Source organism: Eublepharis macularius, chromosome 18, assembly GCF_028583425.1.
Source record: "Eublepharis macularius isolate TG4126 chromosome 18, MPM_Emac_v1.0, whole genome shotgun sequence".
Taxonomy (NCBI): domain Eukaryota; kingdom Metazoa; phylum Chordata; class Lepidosauria; order Squamata; family Eublepharidae; genus Eublepharis; species Eublepharis macularius.
The window spans coordinates 26,532,751-26,553,627 of NC_072807.1; the positions used below are offsets into that span (position 1 = coordinate 26,532,751).

A 20,877-nucleotide genomic window follows, 5' to 3' on the forward strand; every position below is an offset into this window, starting at 1 on the left:
AGGCAATCTAGACAGCAGGGCAGGGAAGCTTAATGAAGAAACGAGTTATTGCAGCTTCAATTTAGCCTTCAAAAGCTTATGCCGCAGTAAGTCATTAAGGTGCTATAAATCACTGTTCCGGAGACCTGGGTCCAAGCCTTCCCTTCTACCATGGAAGTGCACTGGGTGACCATAGGCCAGTCACATTCTCTCTGCCTGACCTGCCTCATGGGGTGAATATTGTGAGAAGATGGAGGCAGGGAGGACAATGTTGTAAGCCACTTTGAGTTGCCAGTGGGGAGAAATATAAATAAATGCAAATGCACTCTGGAAGCAGGATTTACAGTGTTCTGAAAGAGGGCTACATTTGTGGGAACCACTTTGCATGAATAGCAACACAATTAACACCATGTCTGTTGTTCTGGCCTAGTCTATTCTGAAGGCTAAAGAATAGATGGAAAACTTGAGATCCCAACAGAAGTTAAGAAAAATTCAAACACTGTAGAGAAATTATACTAGAGCTTCAGTCTTCTTTCCTGCATAGCCCCAACTTGTCAACCGTGCCTCGGAGAGGGTTGAAGTTTTTAAGGAGGGATGGGGGTGTCTGAAAGGGAGCGTGCGCAATTAATTTGGCTTGTTCCTAGTAGGACTGGATCAGCTTCTGAGTGCTCCTTGAAAAAGAGATCCCCTGCCCCCAGCACCATCAATTCCAAGAGAATCAAGTCTTGGTGAAATCATTTTTTACAATTGGGAGCCCCACAAAACTACCAGAGGGTTTGCAGGAGTGAATAACCAAGAATTTACACAATGCGTTTATCTTCGTGTTGCGAGAATGCTCTTGTCAAACGCAGGTCAAACAACCAGAATGTCTGTCCAGGCTATAAAAGAGGCACTTATCTTGACAACTAGTTGACGTTCTCAACACAGGCTCCTGGGGCTTCATATTGTATTGCTTAATTAAGTGCAACGCCCTTGAATAGTTCCCTAAATTCCCTGTTAATCTCGCTGTTTCTATCCTTGCAGGCTGTGAGATTAGAGGGCACGTTCCAAAAACCTTGCCTGCTGCCTAAACCGGCTAAGGAAGTCCATTTAAATGGCAGCAGTGCAGCTGATTGATTGATGCTTGAGTGAAAAGATGTGCTCCGGCTTTCTTTGTAATATGTATTACATCTATGATACTTCCATGAAAATGCCATTTAAATATATTTTTAAAGTGGGGCGCAGTGCCGCCTAATACAGCTGATGAAAAATTACAAATGAAAATTGTGACCCAGTTGCTAAAATGCATGTGTGGGTGCATGAGATTTGCAATTGCTGTTCTTGATGCCAGTATCAGGCCTTAGAGACATGGCAGTTTACATCAGGATTGAGCCCAAAACTGGAACAGGGTAGTCGCTTCTAGTTGGTTTGCAGTAGAACAACAACAATAATAATAACATTCGATTTATATACCGCCCTTCAGGACAACTTAATGCCCACTCAGAGCAGTTTACAAATTATGTCATTATTATCCCCACAACAATAATCACCCTGTGAGGTGGGTGGGGCTGAGAGAGCTCCTGGAAGCTGTGACTGACCCAGTGTCATCCAGCTGGCTTCAAGCGGAGGAGTGGGAATCAAACCCGGTTCTCCAGATTAGCGTTTCACCTCTTAACTACTACACCAAACAACAGGATTAGAGTCCCATGGCACCTTAGAGACCAACAAGGTTTTCAGAGTATGAGCTTTTGAGAGTTAGAGCTCCTTTCGTCAGGGTAGCAGCTTCCTCTACAAATGGGAGAATCACATTGCCAGCTCTTTTTTATCATATGGACAGCTCTTTCAAACCATCACCAGAAGAGAGGCTGGCTGGTTGATCGATAGGGGGCCTTGTGCGCTCAGGATAAAGCAGATGTTCTGTCTAACCCAGAAACATACACAGCTGGAGACGAACCCAGATGCATCTGATAGTGGAGGGGTGGGTGCAGCCAAATCAAAGTCTTGTGTCTGAAGATAGCCCCCTCTGCTGGTTCAATCCACAACCAAGCAGGATAGATAGCTGGTCAAGCAGTGGCAGTCGTCTGTTTTTGTACAATGTCTTCCTTTGCTTGGAAGTGGTTTTCATTCTTTTGGTCCATAAATCTGTCCTTTATTAATACATTATGAGTAGTATAATAACGGTGCCTCTTCAAAAGCAATGTTTTTGGGATTAACGTTTTAGAATTTTGCCCTTTTTTACTTTTCAGCATATATTTCATCACCAGACAGATTTATTCATTTACTTCATTTATACTCTGCCCTTCTTCCCATTGGGGACCCAAAGCAGGTCACAACGTTGTTCTCCCATCATTCATTTTATTTTCAAAAAGCCCTGTGACCGTAGCTTAGGCTGAGAGGGTTTGCCTGTCCCGCAACCCCCAAATAGCATGTTTTGAACTGGTGATTTTGAACCATCCCTGAAAAGACCTTCTGTTGATTGTGTCAGCAGAGCCAGGAGTTGTTCTTCCTTATTGCCCCTAATACACCCTGCTAACAGATTGGCAGGCAACCAACCAAGCCTCCGTTTCTCACTGTTAAGTCTCAGTTTACCATTTGGGAATAACAGAATTACAGCAGTAATGATGCGCTGGTCCCTGGGAATGAGAGGGAGAGAAAATGTAGTTGTGGCAATAACAGTTAATTGGACCTACTGCTACGCATGAATGTGCCTGAACATGATTTCAGTGGCGCTCAAAGCTTTTGCAAACACTTTCCCATAGAGGCTTCTCTTTTAAAAAGCCATTGCCTTACCTAGCTGATCTGTATCATTAATTCCCTACACAAAGCAGGAATCATGAAAATTTCATGCAGGCTAAATGTCAAGATCTATAAAAAGAGTTGCTGTTTAGAACAAACTTTTATAAGTGGTGGGGGAGGAAATGCGTTTCTATCTCAGAATGCAATTAGCAGAGTGGGGTGGCAGGGAGTGTAACCCTTATTCTGAGTCAGGGGTTTGAAACACTGAGCATTGCAAATGTAAGATTATCTGTGTTAAAATATATATTTCATTGGTTTATAAGTGTATCCATCGATTTAGATGACCTTCAGATAACCCTGTGGGAGGCTTCCTTTAGTAGGGCTGTGTTGGATTACAACATTTACATGCTTCTCGTGCCCTAAATCCAGTAATAAATTTCCAAGATTTGATATCAACAAATCCATTATTCTAATGACTTCTCGGGCCATAGAGGTTGACAGTCAAAATTACATTCAAAGCCAGCTGCGGAAACTTATTACGACTGTTTTCAGAAACGTGAGCTCAAATGAATATTCGCCAATTACTTATCACTTTCACCTTACCACAGTCATTTCCATTGGAGAAGAGGTGTGGGTGGTGAGCACTACAAAAAGGAAGAAGGTTAAGTGAGGAACGGAGCAACTTTTTGGCAAGAGTTCCCATGTTATCTGAAATTGAAAAGTTATTTCCCTACCTTTTGACTCTGAAATGATTAGAATTAGCCCAATGCAAAGCTGTGGAATGAAAGGGGGGGGGATCTCTTGGGAGGTAGCTTAGTGATAGAGCTCAAGTTGTCAACTTCCAGGAGGGGCATGGAGATCTCCCAGAATTACAGCTGATCTCTGAACTAAAGAGATCCGTTCCCCTGGAGGAAATGCCTGCCTTGGAGGGTGGACTGTATGGCATTATACCCCACTAAGGTCCTTCCCACCCTCAAATCTCCAGGAATTTCCCAACCTGAATTGACAGCTCTAGGTAGAGTACTCACTTTTCATGTGGAAGGTCCCAGATTCAGTCCCTAATATCTCCTGTTCATGGATCTTTGGTAGTAGGAATAGGAGATACCTCTCTGCCTGAGTTCCTAGAGCGTCAGCCACAGTAGTACTGAGCTAGATGAAGCAGTGGTCCATCTTAGTTTAAGGAATCTTTGTATGTTTATATGCATGTTTCAGCACAAATCAAGTTCTGATTCAGGGGCTGAGTCTCCAGGGGTAAAATCTGGTCCTCTCTGCATCCAACTTGGTACAGCTCCTCTCTCTCCTTTTTTAATGTTATATTTTATACTTCTTGTGTGAAAATTTGCCACTAAATACAATGAGCATTCCCATATAGCTTGATGTCGTTGTTACTATTTAGAAAGAGTACTCCTGCTCTCCACCCCAATTCCTGAATGCCCTTAAAGATACCAGAAGTTATTTACTCTTTCTACACTTTAATAATCATGTAGGGTAATTTAAGATGGAGTAAGCTATCAGTTTGGGATGAAACGAATGTCATGCTTTGCCATGTACGTGTTCAGTTTGCAGAGAAATTTCAAGAAGTCAAAGAAGCTGCCCGGCTAGCCCGAGACCGATCACAAGAAAAAACTGAGACCTCCAGCAACCATTCCCAGGTAAAGGACTTATTCTAAATTGTTGTATATATTGCAGGAAACAGATCTGCAACTCTTAATTTACTGAACAGGTTCTGGCAAGACGCTTAAAAACATTGAAAAAAACTGATCAAGGTTAATTTCAGGTGAGAGTTAACAAAGAAATTTTATAAACGTTTTTTCTGTTTTTCTTTCAAGAGATTATGGCCTTTGTATGGTATTTGGTAGTGCAGAATTTTTGTGAGTATATGCACTGCTAAACACAACGGATGTGAATGGTAAAAACTGTTTCAGAACTTTACTACTACACTTTGTAATGAGGAAACTCAAACCCACATACATAGAATTTCAATCAGAATTATTTTTCCTTGGGTGCCTTTTAATCTTCTCTGTTTTATGATCTGTGTTGTGCAGGAATCTGGCCGTGAAACTCCATGTTCTACTCGGGCATCCAGTGTGAATGGGACAGACGATGAGAAGGCATCACACGGTACTCCTTCAGATGCACAACTGAAAACAGAGAATGACAAGCTGAAACTTGCACTAGCTCAAAGGTGAAGCTGGATTACCTGGGTCGTGGAGCTACTTTGTTGACTTGGCATAGTCCTTAATCTAACCCCCCTAGTCCAGGTTTAGGTTTATTTAAAACCTGCATTCCCCCCCGTTTGCTTATAACATGGTCATATCTAATGGTCCCTTGTTACAAAATTTTGGCTTAATATGTCCATCTGTGGAATATTCTAGGCAACATGCTTTCCTCTTTTATTTGGTGAAAGGTGTGTAGAGAAAAACCACGGTCAAGCTAGTGCTGAGAACGTGGGGTTTGTATGTTTGTTTGTTTAGTTCCTCCAATGTAAAGAAGTGGGAAACAGAACTGCAGACTCTTCGGGAGAGCAATGCCCGGCTGACTTCTGCACTCCAGGAATCTGCTGCCAGCATCGAACACTGGAAAAACCAGTTTTCCATTTGCAAAGAAGAAAATGATCAACTTCGGAGCAAGGTATCAGATGAATGTAATTGAAAGCATCAGCAAATTGCTGCCCTCCTCTGTCCCAATTAGTAAGAAAATATGTCAGTTAATACTCTGACTGTTGGCTGGATTTCTGAGATCCAAGCAAGAGAGTACCACAGAGGGGAAAAAATGGTTGTTTGTCCTCTCCACAGTCCATGTACGGGTCACTTTGACCTCTCCAAAACTTATGCCCTCAATAAACACAGGGTGTACTTGAGGCCCCTGAAGCAGTATACTGTACTGAGGCAGTATAGAAACTATTTTCTGGTGCTTCTTCCTGTGGTAATTGCTAGTAATTAGTATTACACAAATAATCGAATGCAGGAGCCACGATGGTGGGCTCCAAGCGAATATCCTCTTCCCTCCTGGCTTTGTATGTGATGAAGAATCACACCATCAGCTCTGTGCAACATATCCCTGAACCAAAAGGGAGGGAAGGAGGAAAACCCATTTGTTGAGCATCTGTGGTGATCCATTTAACGCATCCTTATTTTACCATGATTATTGTAATTTCCAAAAGCCCTTTCCCTCGAGTTATCAACCGTATTGCTGCTCAGTGGATCCAAAATTGGGATTACCTTATATTGTGATAATGTCAGAACAGTTAGGAGGGTACAAATCAGACAGCAATGTCACCTGCCCAATACAGAGAAACATGTCTCTTTTCCCCATGGATCGGCTGTACATAAATGGCAGAGAGAGGAGAACTGCAGAGAGGTGTAAATTTAGACTTCTCTCTCTCTTTTTAAAAAAACTGCAATCCAAGAATAGTAGTTTGTACTGTCACTGAAATAATATGGTGCAATCTATCAAAGGCTTTTAATTGGCCCACACGTTCCTGGCAGAGGTCTGCTGACAGCCGTGGAATTCTCTTTCTGCAAATACTGGTGGGAATAGTTGAGAGCAGACGAGCCTGTTTTTCCGGAAAGCTCAGGTTGGTTTGGCACCAGTGTAGCCACGTACCTATTTTTCCACCAAATGCAGTGTTCCCGCACTTCTGGGAAAAACCATGAATTAATATTAAAGGTACACTTGAAGAGCATACCTCAAAAAGGATTATTTTAAGAGTAAGTGTAAGAAGAATCTTCTTCGGAGAGCCCACTCCTGTGTTATGAATCACTGTTCCTTGAATGGAGAGGAGGCGATGCCAGAGCAGACGCTAGCACACATGGCTATTATCCCATCATTTTGCCAGTTCCGTGCATGGCAGATTAAGGCCTTTGGCACTGCAGCTGGGGTTGCCATCCTCCAGGTGGGCACTGAACAAAGGAGGAAATTCCTAAGAGACCACTAATACAATAATGAAGATTGTCTCAGTATAAATAAATACAATTTATAGGTCAAACCAAGTGTAGCAATATTTTGGTCAAAACATATGTAATAATATAATATCCTTCTACTACAATTGAGCAATGGTTTGTTCATATCACAACCAGAGCCTGTGGAGAAATCACATTACTAATCAATTATCACAATGTCCCTTTCAGGTAAGTATCAATCATCTGTTGATTTCAATATATTTTGACCAAAATAGGGTTTTGGCAAGAGTTGGCAACCCTAACTGCGGCACCTTTATGGGAACCAAGCTCAGCCACTTTAGCCTAGCTTGATGCAGTGCTCCCTCTGAGCAGGAAGAATTGGGGAGGGAGGTTTCAGGGCTTAAGCTCACCTCTGTCACGAACACAGAATTTAGCAGATTTATTTATTTACTTCATTTATACCCCACCTTTCTCCCCAAGGGAAACCTAAAGCCGCTTACATAATTCTCCTCTCCACAACATCCCTGTGAGGTAGGTTAGGCTGAGAGTTTGTGGCTGACCCAAGGTCACCCGGCGAGCTTTCATGGCAGAACAGGGATTCAAACCTGGACCTCAAAGATCCTAGTCTGACACACTAATCAGTGCACCACACTGACTCTCGATTATAATGCGTGCATTAAAGTAAAAAGTTAGTAGATCTCAAGACTGACTCTCTAATAGAGTGGGAAACCTAGATTGCCTATATTTTTGCTTCCCTTTGAAGATCGAGGAGCTGGAAGAGCAGTGCAACGAGATAGATAAGGAGAAAGAGCGCAATGTGCAGCTCAGCAGACGTCTCCAGGAGCTGGAAACAGAACTTCAAGACAAGGAGCTGGTATGTAAAATAAAGCCTGGTGGTGAAACTGCTCTCAAGTGACAGACTTATCCTTAGCTTCTTTGGAGAAATAGCTGCCTTTCCTGCTACTCACATTAATATAGATTGTTCAAGTAGATCTGTCGGCTTCTGACACTTAATTTGATTAATGTGCTTGAATAATTTTTTGCAAACAATGAATGCCATTAGACATCTATGCTATGTGCACTTTTAATCTAAGTTGCAATCCAGTTTTTTTTTTAAATGCAGCAACAGAGGCTTATTAGAAGTTGGGTGGAACAGTTATCTCATTTTCCAAAATGAGCAGTGTGAGCCTTGATGGGACAATTGACTTGTACCACTGTAGGAAAGGAAGAGACTGCAGAATGAGTAGCAAGGAGAGAATGGGTTGGATCCAGACTGAATTTTCTGGTGGTAGAATGGAATTTTTCTTTCGCTTGCCTTCAACTGTAGTTCATTGATCCTCACGAAATGCTGCTCGTGGGGGGTAGGGGACCGTGAAGGGGTCTGCAGCAGGAAGGAGGAATATGTGAAAATTGCCAATTTAGTCTAGATCCAACCCCACGTCTGCACTACAGATCCAACCCAGTTTCATTTGTAATGGCTTCCTTTTCAAAAAATTTGGGAATTATAGTTCTGTAAGGAGGATCTAGATAAAAATTATCAATGTATTCTCGAGTTTGTGAGGCCCTTTGAGAATAATTCTGTTCTGCTAGTAAGTTACTGGGATGTTTAATTATCTGTATCACATGGTGTATTGGGGTATAGATGGTAATTTAAAAAAAAAATACCACTATAGGGTGTTTGCAAAACAGCAAACCATGTGCATTAACCCAAACACTGCGTCACACAAATTCACCTCTCTGACTCTGTGCCCAGGTTATACACCCCTCTTGGGAGCTTTTGTGTTAAGTTATCTTAAAGTCCACACCACAGTCTCCTACTGGATCTCAGTTCTCTCTGCTTAATAAAAGCTGATGCAAAAACACCACTACACATCTACAAAATGTACTGGGAATCCTTCCTCCCTTCCTACATCAGCACCCATGCCTCCTGTTTTCAGTACTTCTAGCTAGGACTGAGAGGATGTCAAAGAACCAAAGGGTTGGGTGTAAACCACGGGGTCAGATCCAAAGAGCTTTTTCACTGATGAACAGAGCCCAGCGGATCCAGTCCTACAGATTTGGGTCCAACCCTGTTGCCATTGCATGAAATGTATTCCTTTTATCAAAAGGCGAGCCGTTTGGATATCAGATTGGATCATAAATCTGAATAGAAGACGTATAAAGCTGTAGACAATAGATGCCAAGGAAGGGATTCACAATTACTTATGGATTAAGAAATCGCTAAAAACTATTCCAAAGCAAAAGGCAACTGGAGGCTTATTTTGGAGTAACTGCTACCTGTAGACAAGAAATTGTTCAAGACTTTCAGCCATAGAGTTTCCATTGGGAGAGATCAAGTTTGTGCACCACTGGATTTTGCTCTTGAAACTCTTACGTTGTTTTGAGCGGATGCTAACTAACGGCCTAGATGCAAGAGCTCTTTTCAGGACTGGTATAGCTAATACTCTTTAACAATCCAGACCTGTTAAAATAAGAGCTTCAAGTCAGTGCATGGACATAGTTGGAGGGTGACGGATTTTCTGCACCATTATGAATGCCTTTCAGCGGCATGTTTCAAAGAGAACTGTCAAGCTTTCTTCCCCGTTTCTTTCACGGGTAATAGCATTTCATAATGAGCCATATTTTGTAACTTTCAAGACTCCCACTCAGCCAGAAAATGGACTCATGAATATTACAGGCTTCGTTTCCACATGCTGTGGAGGGCTGCCCTGGCTTGCTTTTAGGCTGTGTTCTGACATTATCAAACTCCTGATTAGTGCTAAGGAACCCAAACATAGTCTATTCTTGGATCAGTAAGACCAGCTCTGCATGGGGTCTGCATGTCTATGCATCCATCTTTGAGATCCTTGTGCTTTGAAGAACACCGAAAGGCCCAGGGGGTAATGAGAGAGGGGCAAGACAGATATTTATTTATTTAGGTTATTTATATACTCTGCTTTTCTTCCAACAGACCCAAGGCAGAGTAGCAGCAACAAATACGGTACAAAATCTATTAAAATCAGAGCCTACATCTATAGCCTTCAAGCTGCCCCATAAGCTTTCTTAAATAGCTTAATTTACACCCTCACAAGAAGGTCTCAAGGGGAAGCACCCACCTTACCCCTTCTGGGAGGCTATTCTATAGCAATGGGGAAGCAATAGAAAAGGTCATGATGGATCATATTTTCAAGAGCAGGGACACTCACTGACTGCTAGGAAACCCTGTTCTCAGGAGCACAGGTGCCATACAAGTTTGTATCAAGAGAAATTGGTCCTTCAGAACATCAGCACCTAACCAGCAGCCAGTGAAGAGACTTCAGGACTGGTGTAATTAGGTTTCACTAGGCACGTCTTGTTAACAAATGGACTGCTATCTTTTGTACAAGTTGAAATTTCTGATGTAAATTAGAGAGCTTTGGATGCAGCAGAACAGGTGTGCCCCACACTGCATAAGAGGAACTCCCCTACCAAACAGATGGCTGCTACAGGGGGAAGTGAACGCCCTTCCGTACACCTTTAGACAGGTGACATGCTATCTGGTTCAGGGCTTATCTCACGTGACTGGTTGACGTCTGTAGGCTGGGAATTCCCAGCTCAGAAGAACTCCGGACTCTGATAGGACCGTGGCATGTCGGGGGGGCGGGGCTTAAATCTCTCACCCCATGTGCCATTTTCCAGAGCTGAAATTCCTGAGAAGCCACTATTTGCTCCATTGGGGAATTAGCCATTGCTATCATTTCACTTGATTTGGACAACAATTAGAAAGCTCATTTGTACAGAAATAAGTCTTCCTATTTTGTTATATTGTCGAACGATTTCACGGCCGGAGAATGTTAGTTGTTGTAGATTTTCTGGGCTGTATGGCCGTGGTCTTGGCATTGTAGTTCATGACGTTTCATTCTTAAACTCTCTTAAACTCTCATAAGCACAATTTCAACAGGAAAGAAGAGAGTTTAAGAATGAATAGGGTGTGGTTTCCAGTCCTGAAAAACACCAGACTAACAAAATACTCTACATCTTACAATAGCCCTGCAGATAAGATTAGCATATCAACCACCAATCCATATGCAAAAGAACCTCCTCAGGATACAGTGAGGCTTCTTCCCATTAGCATTCCACACCCTGGGAAACTCTTACAGGATGACTCGGCCCAAACCCACCTTCCTGAGTAGATATAAATTACCTGCTAACATCTTCTCTGCACATTGACACTGAGAGATCTCTGTCTTTCGGTGCTACACCTCTGAAGATGCCAGTCATAGCTGCTGGCAAAACGTCAGGAACTACAATGCCAAGACCACGGCAATACAGCTGGGAAAATCTACAACAACTTCCTATTTTGTGTCTAAACTCTCTTTTGGACTCATAGTGCTATCCTAAACAGTGTTATGTCTATAGACTTTGTTTTAGAAGGGTGTAACTCTTTTTAAGATTACACTGCTAGTCACTTTACTGTAAGTCTCTATTTATTACTTCAATGTGTTTTTCATTGCATAACATAATTTTGATATGTAGATGTAACTGTGTGTGTGATAATTTAATGAAGTTTTTAAAAATTGCATTGGTTTATTGAAACTGGATTAAGCTAAGGTTGTGATGACATTATAATCAGGGGTGGGTGGGAAGGGACAAGAGAATGATTTCAGTGTAACTTCAAAACAAATTATTTTCTAATGTATTAAACTACTCATATCCTCCAGCAGCACAAACTTTCCCCCTTGCTTTTCACCTCCCGTAATCATTTTGATTAAGGCCTCCTTTTAGAATTTTTTTAGAATAAGTTTTCCTGTGATTTGTGGTTTGTTTCTGTTCTTTTAAAAAAGAGAATCTGTTGCCTCAGTTGAATTATTTTACTTCTATAGTTCATGTTACTTTCTCTAGGAACTGGAAGATCTTCGGAAACAGGGTGAAGTCATACCCCAGCTCATGACAGAATGTGAATCACTGTCTCAGAAATTGCAGGTATGGGCAACTATTTCTATCTATACATCAGACATTTCCAAAATTAATCTTAAAATGAAGGTATCTAGAATGATTGTGATGAGGAGGCCTAAGGATATTTTTCCCCATGTAGGGAGAGATCGTTGGTCTTGCTTGTTTTTTTAAAAATGCTTATATACTGCCCTCCTTCATATGTATCATACCCAAGGCATTTTGCAGCCATCTATAAACCTCATCAGTATAAAAGCCAGAAGCCTGAAATATAAATATAGTTTAAAGACAATTTATTCAACTAATGTAAACTAGAAGCTCTTTTAAACAGGACTCAGATCCAGAGGAGTTAGCCGTGTTAGTCTGTAGTAGCAAAATCGAAAAGAGTCCAGTAGTACCTTTAAGACTAACCAACTTTACTGTAGCATAAGCTTTCGAGAATCACAGTTCTCTTCGTCAGATACATGGAGGGTAAGAAGACCAGTTTCTTCTTACCCTCCATGCATCTGACGAAGAGAACTGTGATTCTCGAAAGCTTATGCTACAGTAAAGTTGGTTAGTCTTAAAGGTGCTACTGGACTCTTTTTGATTAAACAGGACTGTTTACACAGCCCGAAAAAGGCGGAAAGGGATTTCCACTGGCAGCCCATTCTGTAGCTATGGAAGCCCTGAAACAGTCCTTATGTAGGAAGGGAGGAAAGGATGTCTTGGCATGATAATTGTAACTGGCGTTCATACAGGTAAAGACCTTCAGGTATGTCTCTCCCAGGCAATGTAAGTCTTTAAAGATTAAAGACCACCACTTTTTACATTGAGCCGAGAAGCAAATAGTCCATGCAAAGGCTCCAGGACCACTATAATATGTTGGCAGTGGCTGGTCATAATCAAAAGATAGGCTGCCAAATTCTGAACAGGCTGTAGTTTCTGGGTTGTCTTCAAGGGCAGCCCCATGTACAGCACATGGCAGTAATCCAACCCCTAGGTTACTGTGGCACAGATCAACATGCCAACGTTGACTGAGTCTAGACAGAGAGTCAGTTTGTGAACCAGATGTAAGTAGAAGAAAGCACTTCTGACCATAGTGCTGTTTTGTGTCGCCATCATAAGAACTGGGTCCAACTATGTGTGTGCACAAAGTGCCATTAAGTCACAGCTGACTTATGGCAACCCTGTAGGGTTTCCAAGGCAGCAGATGTTCAGAGATGGTTTGCCATTGCTTGCCTTTGCACAGCAACCCTGGACTTCCCTTTGGTGGTTTGCCATCCAAGTACTAACTAGGGCCAACCCTACTTCGCTTCCAAGATCTGACGAGATCGGGCTAGCCTGGGCCATCTAGGTCGGAACAGGGTCCATCCGTACTCCTGGCTTTTTATTTCAGCTGTGATAAAAATGACCCCCTCCTGCACTGGTAAAGTCAAGTCCCCTCAGACTGGCTGGCAGCCTTCCCAACCAGCATCACCTCTGTCCTGTCTGGATTCAGCTCATCCCCCTGCCCCTAGCCATCTCACCATAGCATCCAGCCTATGGCAGAGATGGCAGGCGCTGGTTGTTTAGGTAGTAAAATATAGAACTAGCTGTCGCCAGCAGATTGGTGATGACCTCCCTCCGGCCCAACGTTCAAGACCATCTCATTCAAGGGTCAGTTCAAAGGAGCAAATCTTAAATGCAAATATGACTGAAGTTGTTTAGGAGTTAAACAATTTAAGTTGGTGTAAAAGCAAGAACTTGAAGCGCTTGTCCGTCGCTGCAGGGCCTTTCAACTCATTGGCTAAAATGCTGGGATGTCGGAGCAGGTTTATTCCTTAATGGATAGCTAAGTAGAATATGGCCTGCACATTCATTCATTCATTCATTCATTCATTCATTCATTCATTCATTCATTCATTCATTCATTCTCTGTGTGTGTGTTTGAGAGCCAGTTTGGTGCAGTGGTTAAGAGTGCGGGACTCTAATCTGGAGAACCGGGTTTGATTCCCCACTCCTCCACTTGAAGCCAGCTGGGTGACCTTGGGTGAGTCACAGCTCTCTCAGAGCTCTCTTAGCCCCACTCACCTCACAGCCCCACTTCGTAAACTGCTCTGAGTGGGCATTAAGTTGTCCTGAAGGGTGGTATATAAATCGGTTGTTGTTGTTGTTGTTGTTGTTGTTGTTGTTGTTGTTGTTGTTGTTGTTGTTGTTTTATATCTTTTCTAAGTAAAAGGAACAAGGATCTTGCCTAAAGGCCGAACTCAATGGGAGGAGGCCTGGAACCAGTCCTCACAACCCAGACAGACAATGGATGCTGTCTAATCTAGCAGCACCATTCAGTGTTGGACACAGGTGCAGATCACTCGACCCCCCCTGAGAGCAGCACATGGGATGTGTTCTTCCCACAGTACCATTTCTGCTTGATGAGGGCAGTTTCTAGAAGGTCCATCTGTGCACAAATTCCTCATTCCTGTTTTTGAGCCTGAAGTATCTTTCTCCCTTCATTGGGAACAAGGCAGACTCCTGCAGACTTCCCCACCCAGCTAATTTGATCTCGAGCTGGAAGAAGTGGGCTTCTTTCAGTTTGCTTAAGTTTCCGGAGCGCTCGCTGTCATCCGTCGCTGCACTGCATCACCTAGTAAATTCCAGTGTTGATGCAGCCCTGGCTTTTCGCTCCTCAAAGCACTGTTTTGTCAAGCTGTAATCTCAAAGGAAGAATGTGACAAGGGCTCTTGAATCTCCTTGCAAATGACAGCCGCCTGCGCTGTTTCCACATCAACTGAGAACCGTTCGACCTTCCCTCCAATTCCTTTCAGCATCTCGCTAGTGGGTGAACCCGTGCCACTGTGTTTGCAGGGACCTGCAAAAAGCGTTCTTCCCACTTTCCCCCTCTGGGACGAGGGTGTTACCCTAGCCCAATAAGTCATCTGTGTTTTAAGGATTTTTCATGTGATGGGGGGGGGGGGGTCCCCTTCAGGTCAGAACATAGAAACTTGTTCACAAGTGCAGAAAGAAGGCATCTGCCTCAAGAGAACTTTCTTTCCTGTTATGGTTCTTTCCCGTTATGGTTTTTTTAAGTTACAAGGCTGCTAACTGCACAAGATAGGATAAAGCTATTATCTGCCTGTGTACTCAAAAGGGAGAGAGAAAATGCCAAACTGGCAAGGGTACAGTCATGCCCTTGAGCAGAACTGATCACACTGTGAGGCCAAGTGAGGTAGCCGCTTCAAGCGGCGGTTGCTGGACTCCATTAAAGATCAGCAAACGGGACACTTTACGGGTCATGTGTTTAACTGTTGCTGACTTTCTCCCTTTCATGATTAATTGTATTGTTTTATCTCTCGATGTGTTTTTTAAGGCACTTAGAATGTTATAAGGCACTTTGAACGTTGTAATAACAAAATGGCGCTGGGACATAACTTTTCCAAGATAAATTAAATTAGAGAGGTTTACTTTATTCTTTCCATATTCTCAACATGGCCCCATCTGTGAATTTTTAAATCCAGAGTCTGGAACCATCAACAAACCAGATAAAGCTTTCTACAAACCTGAGAAAAGCCCCAGGTTTGCAGAAAAATCTGAAATCCTAAGAAAGAAAAACCTGCTGGGGGAGTGCTAAAACCATGTGTGTTTGATCATTTCTGAGGCTACTATTTTGTCCAGCTGCATTTTGTCCAGGGTGGGGGTGGGGGTCCAAACCACCATAGATAATTTTTGGAACTGAGTCTGCAATGCTTGCAATGACATTAATGTATGCAGAGCAGGGGGTAGAAATTCCAGCCAGATTTTAAGATGCTGCCTAAACTGACATAATTGAATGCAGGGCGTCTCTTCCACTTAATCCATCTCCTTCTGTGCAGTATCAGATTAAAATAATAATGGCTGTTCCCTGACAGAATTTTGCTTGCAGGTGTGCTTGGCATGGGCTCAATAATAGAGATGCAGAGGGGGGTGGCGGCAGGAGGGGGAGCATTTAAAATCCAACCGGCACTGTTCACTTGCTTTTGTAAATATTTTTCTGCAACTTTTTCTTTTTAAGGCTGCTGAGAAAAGGAACAAAGACCTTGAGGAGAAAGTCAGAGCTCTACGGATGGAAGTGGAAGAGAGCAGGCATAGACAAACCAACCTTAAGACTGAGTTACAGACTTTTTTAGATGTACTAGATGGAAAGATCGACGAATTGCACGATTTCCGACAAGGACTATCTAAACTGGGTATCAACAACTAGAGGTGGGGGGGGGCGGATTTGTAAGTTTAACATTGGGTGTGTTTGTTTAACCCAAAATGTCTCTCTCTCAAAAGGCAACTGGGGTATCCTTTTTTGCAATGCAATTTGTATATAGAAGCATAATCCATTTCTCTCCTTTTTTCCTTTCAAAAACTGCTGTTCACTTTTTTTTTCTGTTTAGATTTGAAAATAGAAAATTGTTTCTTGCTCTTCTGGCCTTTGAGGGTTTATATACCTGGTGGGGGAAGTTCTTGCCTCAGAAAAGAGTACTGGATGTACCTTAAATTGAATATGCACTTTAGGTTTGCAGGGAAATGTTTTCCGTCTTAAGAGCTGCTGCTGCTGCTGCTGATGCAACCATAGAAACGGGGAGGGAGACTTCACTTTTTTCCCCTTCTTCCTGGTCTCAATTATGGGGGCCCCATGCCGTTTTTTATCCCTTCTTTTTGTGGAGCAGGGAAGATGAGGAGAGATTGCCTGCAGGGTGTCGGTGGGCTGGGCAGGGGGGGGGAGAGAATGCATTCAGAACAGCCATTGGCGAGTACCGAGTGACCACTGCCACAGCAGCTGTAGAAACGAATCAGTGAGGCCTAATTTGAAGGAATACGGCCATAGGCTTGGAATGTCTAGGAAGCCTCTGCTGTAGAATTCACCGCGTTTAATATGTGTGTGCCTAAACTGTGCAGCCTGCTGTGTAGTTGGTCTGTACGCTTCGGATAGGATGGAGATGGGACTCCCTCCCAAAAGATGAGAATTTCCTGTCCTCTCATCTTAATTTCAGTCTGCCTAATATATATGCCAGCTGTGTTGGGAAATTGGACTTTTTTCTTTTTCTTCTCAGGATCCAGGGGCAGTTTGTGCATAAAGAAAAGGGGTCAGTTAGCATAGTGGCCATCTTTATTGCTCCTGGGAAGTAGATAGGAGGTGAGCACAAATTCTGCATGCCAGACCAGGTGTAAAAGCAAGCCAAGGTGGTAGAGCGGTTATAGCTGGGTGCTAGAATTAAGAGTCCATCCAAGTGTCCTCAAAACCCACTACTGCCACCCATCCAAAGCCAGGTGAAGATATGGAACCCGGCATGCAAGATGGCAGATGTCATACATGGTCATATACGGAGAATGGTGCTAAGGATCTAGATTGCCTGAAAGACTCCTGATTTGTACTGGGAACTAGGGTTGCCAGTCTCCAGGTGGTGGCTGGAGATCTCCCGGAATTACAACTGATTTCAGGTGACAGAGATCAGTTCCCCTGGAGAAAATGGCTGCTTTGGGGGGTGGCCTCTATGGCATTATACCATTCTGAGGCCCTTCCTCTCCCCAAACCCCGCCCTCTTCAATCTCCGCCTCCAAAATCTCCAGGAAATTCCCAACCTGGACCTGGCAAACGGGGTAACGATTGTTACAGAGAGGGGAAGCGGAAGGCATTCTGTATATACTCCGAAACTCTCATCTTTTATAATCTTTCTGGCTTATTTTAATACTAATCCCTGACATGGGAACTGAGCCTCTGGAAAGAGATCTGCCTTGAAGGAAGCTCTTCACAAAGGTCCATAAACTGCTGCATCCAGGTGACTTTTTGCAAGCCGAGTATGAGTGACAACAAAGAGGCTTATTGCATAGACGCCTCCCACCTTTCTCTTTCACAGGGCCGTCCAAAGGGAGTTAAGGTGGAGAAGGGAACACTGTCAACAGATCCCTTCTCGAGAAGTCTGGGTGTTAGCTACCCCACACAGACATAGTTGCAGTCCTTTTTATAGGTAATAGGTATGCTCATTTGCTAGACTCCGCTCCCCCATCAGACCTGATTGCTGCTTATTGAGACAAACTAGCAACTTATCACCTAAAACCAAAGTCTCTTTGTAGAGCTAAGTAAAGATTATAATGGATCACTCAAGAGAGTGTAGCACTGTACCCAGTGAGAGGGTGAAATCCAGCTGACTGTGTGCTGGCAGAGCCTGAGTTATCATTGGGTCCAGGGATTTTTTTTCTAGGAAAAGAGGTGGTGGAACTCAGTGGTGGAACTCAGGACTGCACAATGACGTCACTTCGGGTCAGCTGGAACAAGAGGGGAGCTTTTTTAAAGTTTAAATCGCCCTTGGTGAAAATGGTCACATGGCTGGTGGCTCTGCCCCCACCCCCTGATCTCCAGACAGAGGGGAGTTTAGATCTAAACTCCCCTCTGTCTGGAGATCAGGGGGCGGGGCCACCAGCCATGTGACCATTTTCAAGAGGTGCCGGAACTCCGTTCCACCGCGTTCCTGCTGAAAAAAAGCCCTGATTGGGTCCCAATCCCACCGTCACTGTGCTTATTCTGAGAGAGCCAGTTATGACCCTGTGCTTTTTGCAGACCTGTCATGTTGCAGGAGAGCTCAGCGCTCTCCCCCATTGCTGCTTCCCATATCATTCCAGAAACATCTAAATCTAGAGCTTGAGTGGACTGGGAGGCGTAGCAACAGTGTGGTTGCATCCCATGTGAGTACTGAATTTAATCCCTGCTGGCACAACATGTAGAAAGCCAATGACACACTGCTCTGGTAACATCAACGATTTCTCAGTCACCCTCATTATCAATCCTTTTTACTGCCACCAAGCCCTTGAACCTTAGCTCTTCCGCCTTCATGCAGAAGTGCCAAGATTTACACATGCACTCGAACCACATGCCCCACTTACCCATCCATTCAGTTTCCTGTGTCCCTTCCACTTCAGACCACTTATGACACTGCAGGAAGGAGTACTCAGCACCCCAGGTTGTGTTTTGTGGGGGGGCATTTTATATCATTTCCCAGATGTCAAACATATTCTTCTTCAGGAATGCGTTTTGAAAACATACATCACAAAAAAAAAAGAGTTGGTAATGCAACATGAATCTGTCTCCCAGTCTGCAAGTGCACTTGTGAATGTCCTCCTTCCTCATCTTGCAAAGGACAGAGACTGGGGATGGCGCTTTGAATGTCGGCATTCATTCCTGCTCCGGAGAATGTAATTAGTCTAGCGGAAGCTAGTCGCAGCTCCTTAGCTGTTGAAAGCTTATATCTGTTCTTTGCTCCACTGTCAAAACTGTTGTCTTTATTTTGCAGCTATCCCTGTATTAAGATGCACTATTGAATTATAAGGTGGTGGGAGTGATAGAGCCTCTTCCAGCAACTGCATAAGGCGCTCTGCTGCACCAAACGGGCAGGGAAGCAAGCAGAACAGCCTCTGGCTCCTGGTGTTCAGGTCCTCCTAGAGTGGAAGAATGTGAGCAGAAAGGGCCAGGGAGAGGAATGAGACGAATACCACCGTCCCAGGGAAACAAAAGAAAGATGAGTCGGACAATGTGTAGAGAGATGTAAAATTTCTGGACATTTTGAAGCTATGGGGAGAGGCCACACCACATGACGTGTTGTGGAGTTTTGGGGGAGTGTAATGAAAAATTGAAATATATGCAATACTTTCTTATCAAGTTTAAATTTATCTTAGTGCTTTAATAACAAAATGTATAATTTATACTTTAGCATATAAAACAGTAGCATTTGGCATATTTATAACATTTAAAAGGATAAATGCCTTAGTTTTCTACAAGCAGGATAGCAAGTATACACAGGACTAGAGAGAAAGAATGTATGCACTGCTGTGCAGTTTTTGCCATCTGAGAGGCAGGAAAAAAGTTAAGTTGAAAAGAATAAGCACAAAGGAAGTGTGTTTTGGGGCTGAAACCATCTCATACAGTCACAGTAAGGCTAGGAATATATTCAGGTATCAAGCTTTATAACATTGAAAACACCGAACAGTAGTGTATTATCGTACACAATATACAATATTAACTGAGGACAAAATTAATTTAACAATAAATATTTTAAATGTCTACAGTATGCCAAGGAATTATTCTCTATTGCCATAGATTTCTTCCAGAAATGTCTTTCTACTTTAAATTTTGAGTAAAATATTGTCTTAAAAGGCTCTCATTCCAAGAGAGAAATTATTGAATTGGACTTTATTTCAGTGCTTCCTGGTGTGGCACTTTTTTGCTTTGGGCTTTCACCTCTTGAACAATGAGGAGTCCCAAAGAAGAAAGCCAGAAATAGAAGCGGCCCCACTAGCAAAGAGATTGGCCACAGCATTCTGCACCAAAAACTCTTCAAGGGTAGCCCCACACAGAGTTAATTGCAGTAGTCTAGTCTAGTCTTAATATTACCGTGTCCTTCTGAACACAGTTTTCTTGCCAGCCATGCTGCTGCTAGAAGAAGGATGAGGCGGTCCTTCTTTGGTAAGCTTGCAGTATTTGGCAGGTGAGCTAACAGATGAGCTGTCTCACTCTATTTTGCACCTCCTTTCTGGCTGGATTGATGCTCGATTATCTGCTTTGGGCACGGAAGAAGAGCAGGGACTAGAGAAGAAGCCAGGGCCTTTGGTGACCAGGGCACGCCTAGCAGCTGGACAAGCCAAAGTTCGCTAAGAGAAACCCAGAACTGAGTGAGCACCCGCAAGCCAAATCCTGTTTTCAGTAGTAGTTTAAATAAAGTATAGGTTTGTGTTACGTCTGAACTGAGTCTCTGACAAGGAAGGTGTGAGTGGCAGCAGGTTAGGGCCAATACTAACAGTGCTTGTCCCATCCATTCCGTGGCCCTGCCCGCCCTCTGCTGTGGTTCTGCAGCAGTTACATAGAGCCAAAACACACGTTAAGAAATACCTAGGTTCAGCACGTGTTCTCTTACCTCAAGGTTTGCTGGGATCTGTAGGCGTCCTGGAAGCTTAAAGTTTAGCATTTACAGAGCAGCAAAAAGGGGAAGGGAAATACAGGCGCCGGTATTTTAAGCTTTAAGCTTCCAGGACGCCTTTAAGCTTCCAGGACGCCTACAGATCCTTTAAGCTTCCAGGACTTTAAGCTTCCAGGACGCCTACAGATCCCGGCAAACCTTGAGGTAAGAGAACACGTGCTGAACCTAGGTATTTCTTAACGTGTGTTTTGGCTCATAGTGATGATAGCTTGCCAGTTAAAAATTCCTTGACATTTTAAAACCGAAACGGGGGCTAGCATAACAGAATCACCATTATAAATAATGCCAAAACTGCCTTACTGTCATTTTTTTAAAGCCTCATTTTAATGGCCTATGTGAGACCTGACGTTTCTGCCTCCCGCTCTTTCCCTTAGCCTGCCATCTGCTGCACCAACATCTTAGCTTCTTTATTTAGGTGT

General features: G+C 43.3%; 1 protein-coding gene across 1 annotated transcript in view; it reads left to right on the top strand.

The window, feature by feature from the left end:
- Positions 1–15,911, top strand: part of HOMER2 (homer scaffold protein 2) — a 67,356-nt gene extending 51,445 nt beyond the window's left edge. The window contains exons 4-9 of the mRNA XM_055002719.1: positions 4,254–4,346; positions 4,740–4,879; positions 5,169–5,325; positions 7,360–7,470; positions 11,457–11,537; positions 15,514–15,911. Coding sequence (XP_054858694.1) covers positions 4,254–4,346; positions 4,740–4,879; positions 5,169–5,325; positions 7,360–7,470; positions 11,457–11,537; positions 15,514–15,702 — 771 coding nt within the window. The 3' untranslated portion in view covers positions 15,703–15,911. The remainder of the gene's footprint in view (positions 1–4,253; positions 4,347–4,739; positions 4,880–5,168; positions 5,326–7,359; positions 7,471–11,456; positions 11,538–15,513) is intronic.
- Positions 15,912–20,877: the final 4,966 nt, after the last annotated feature.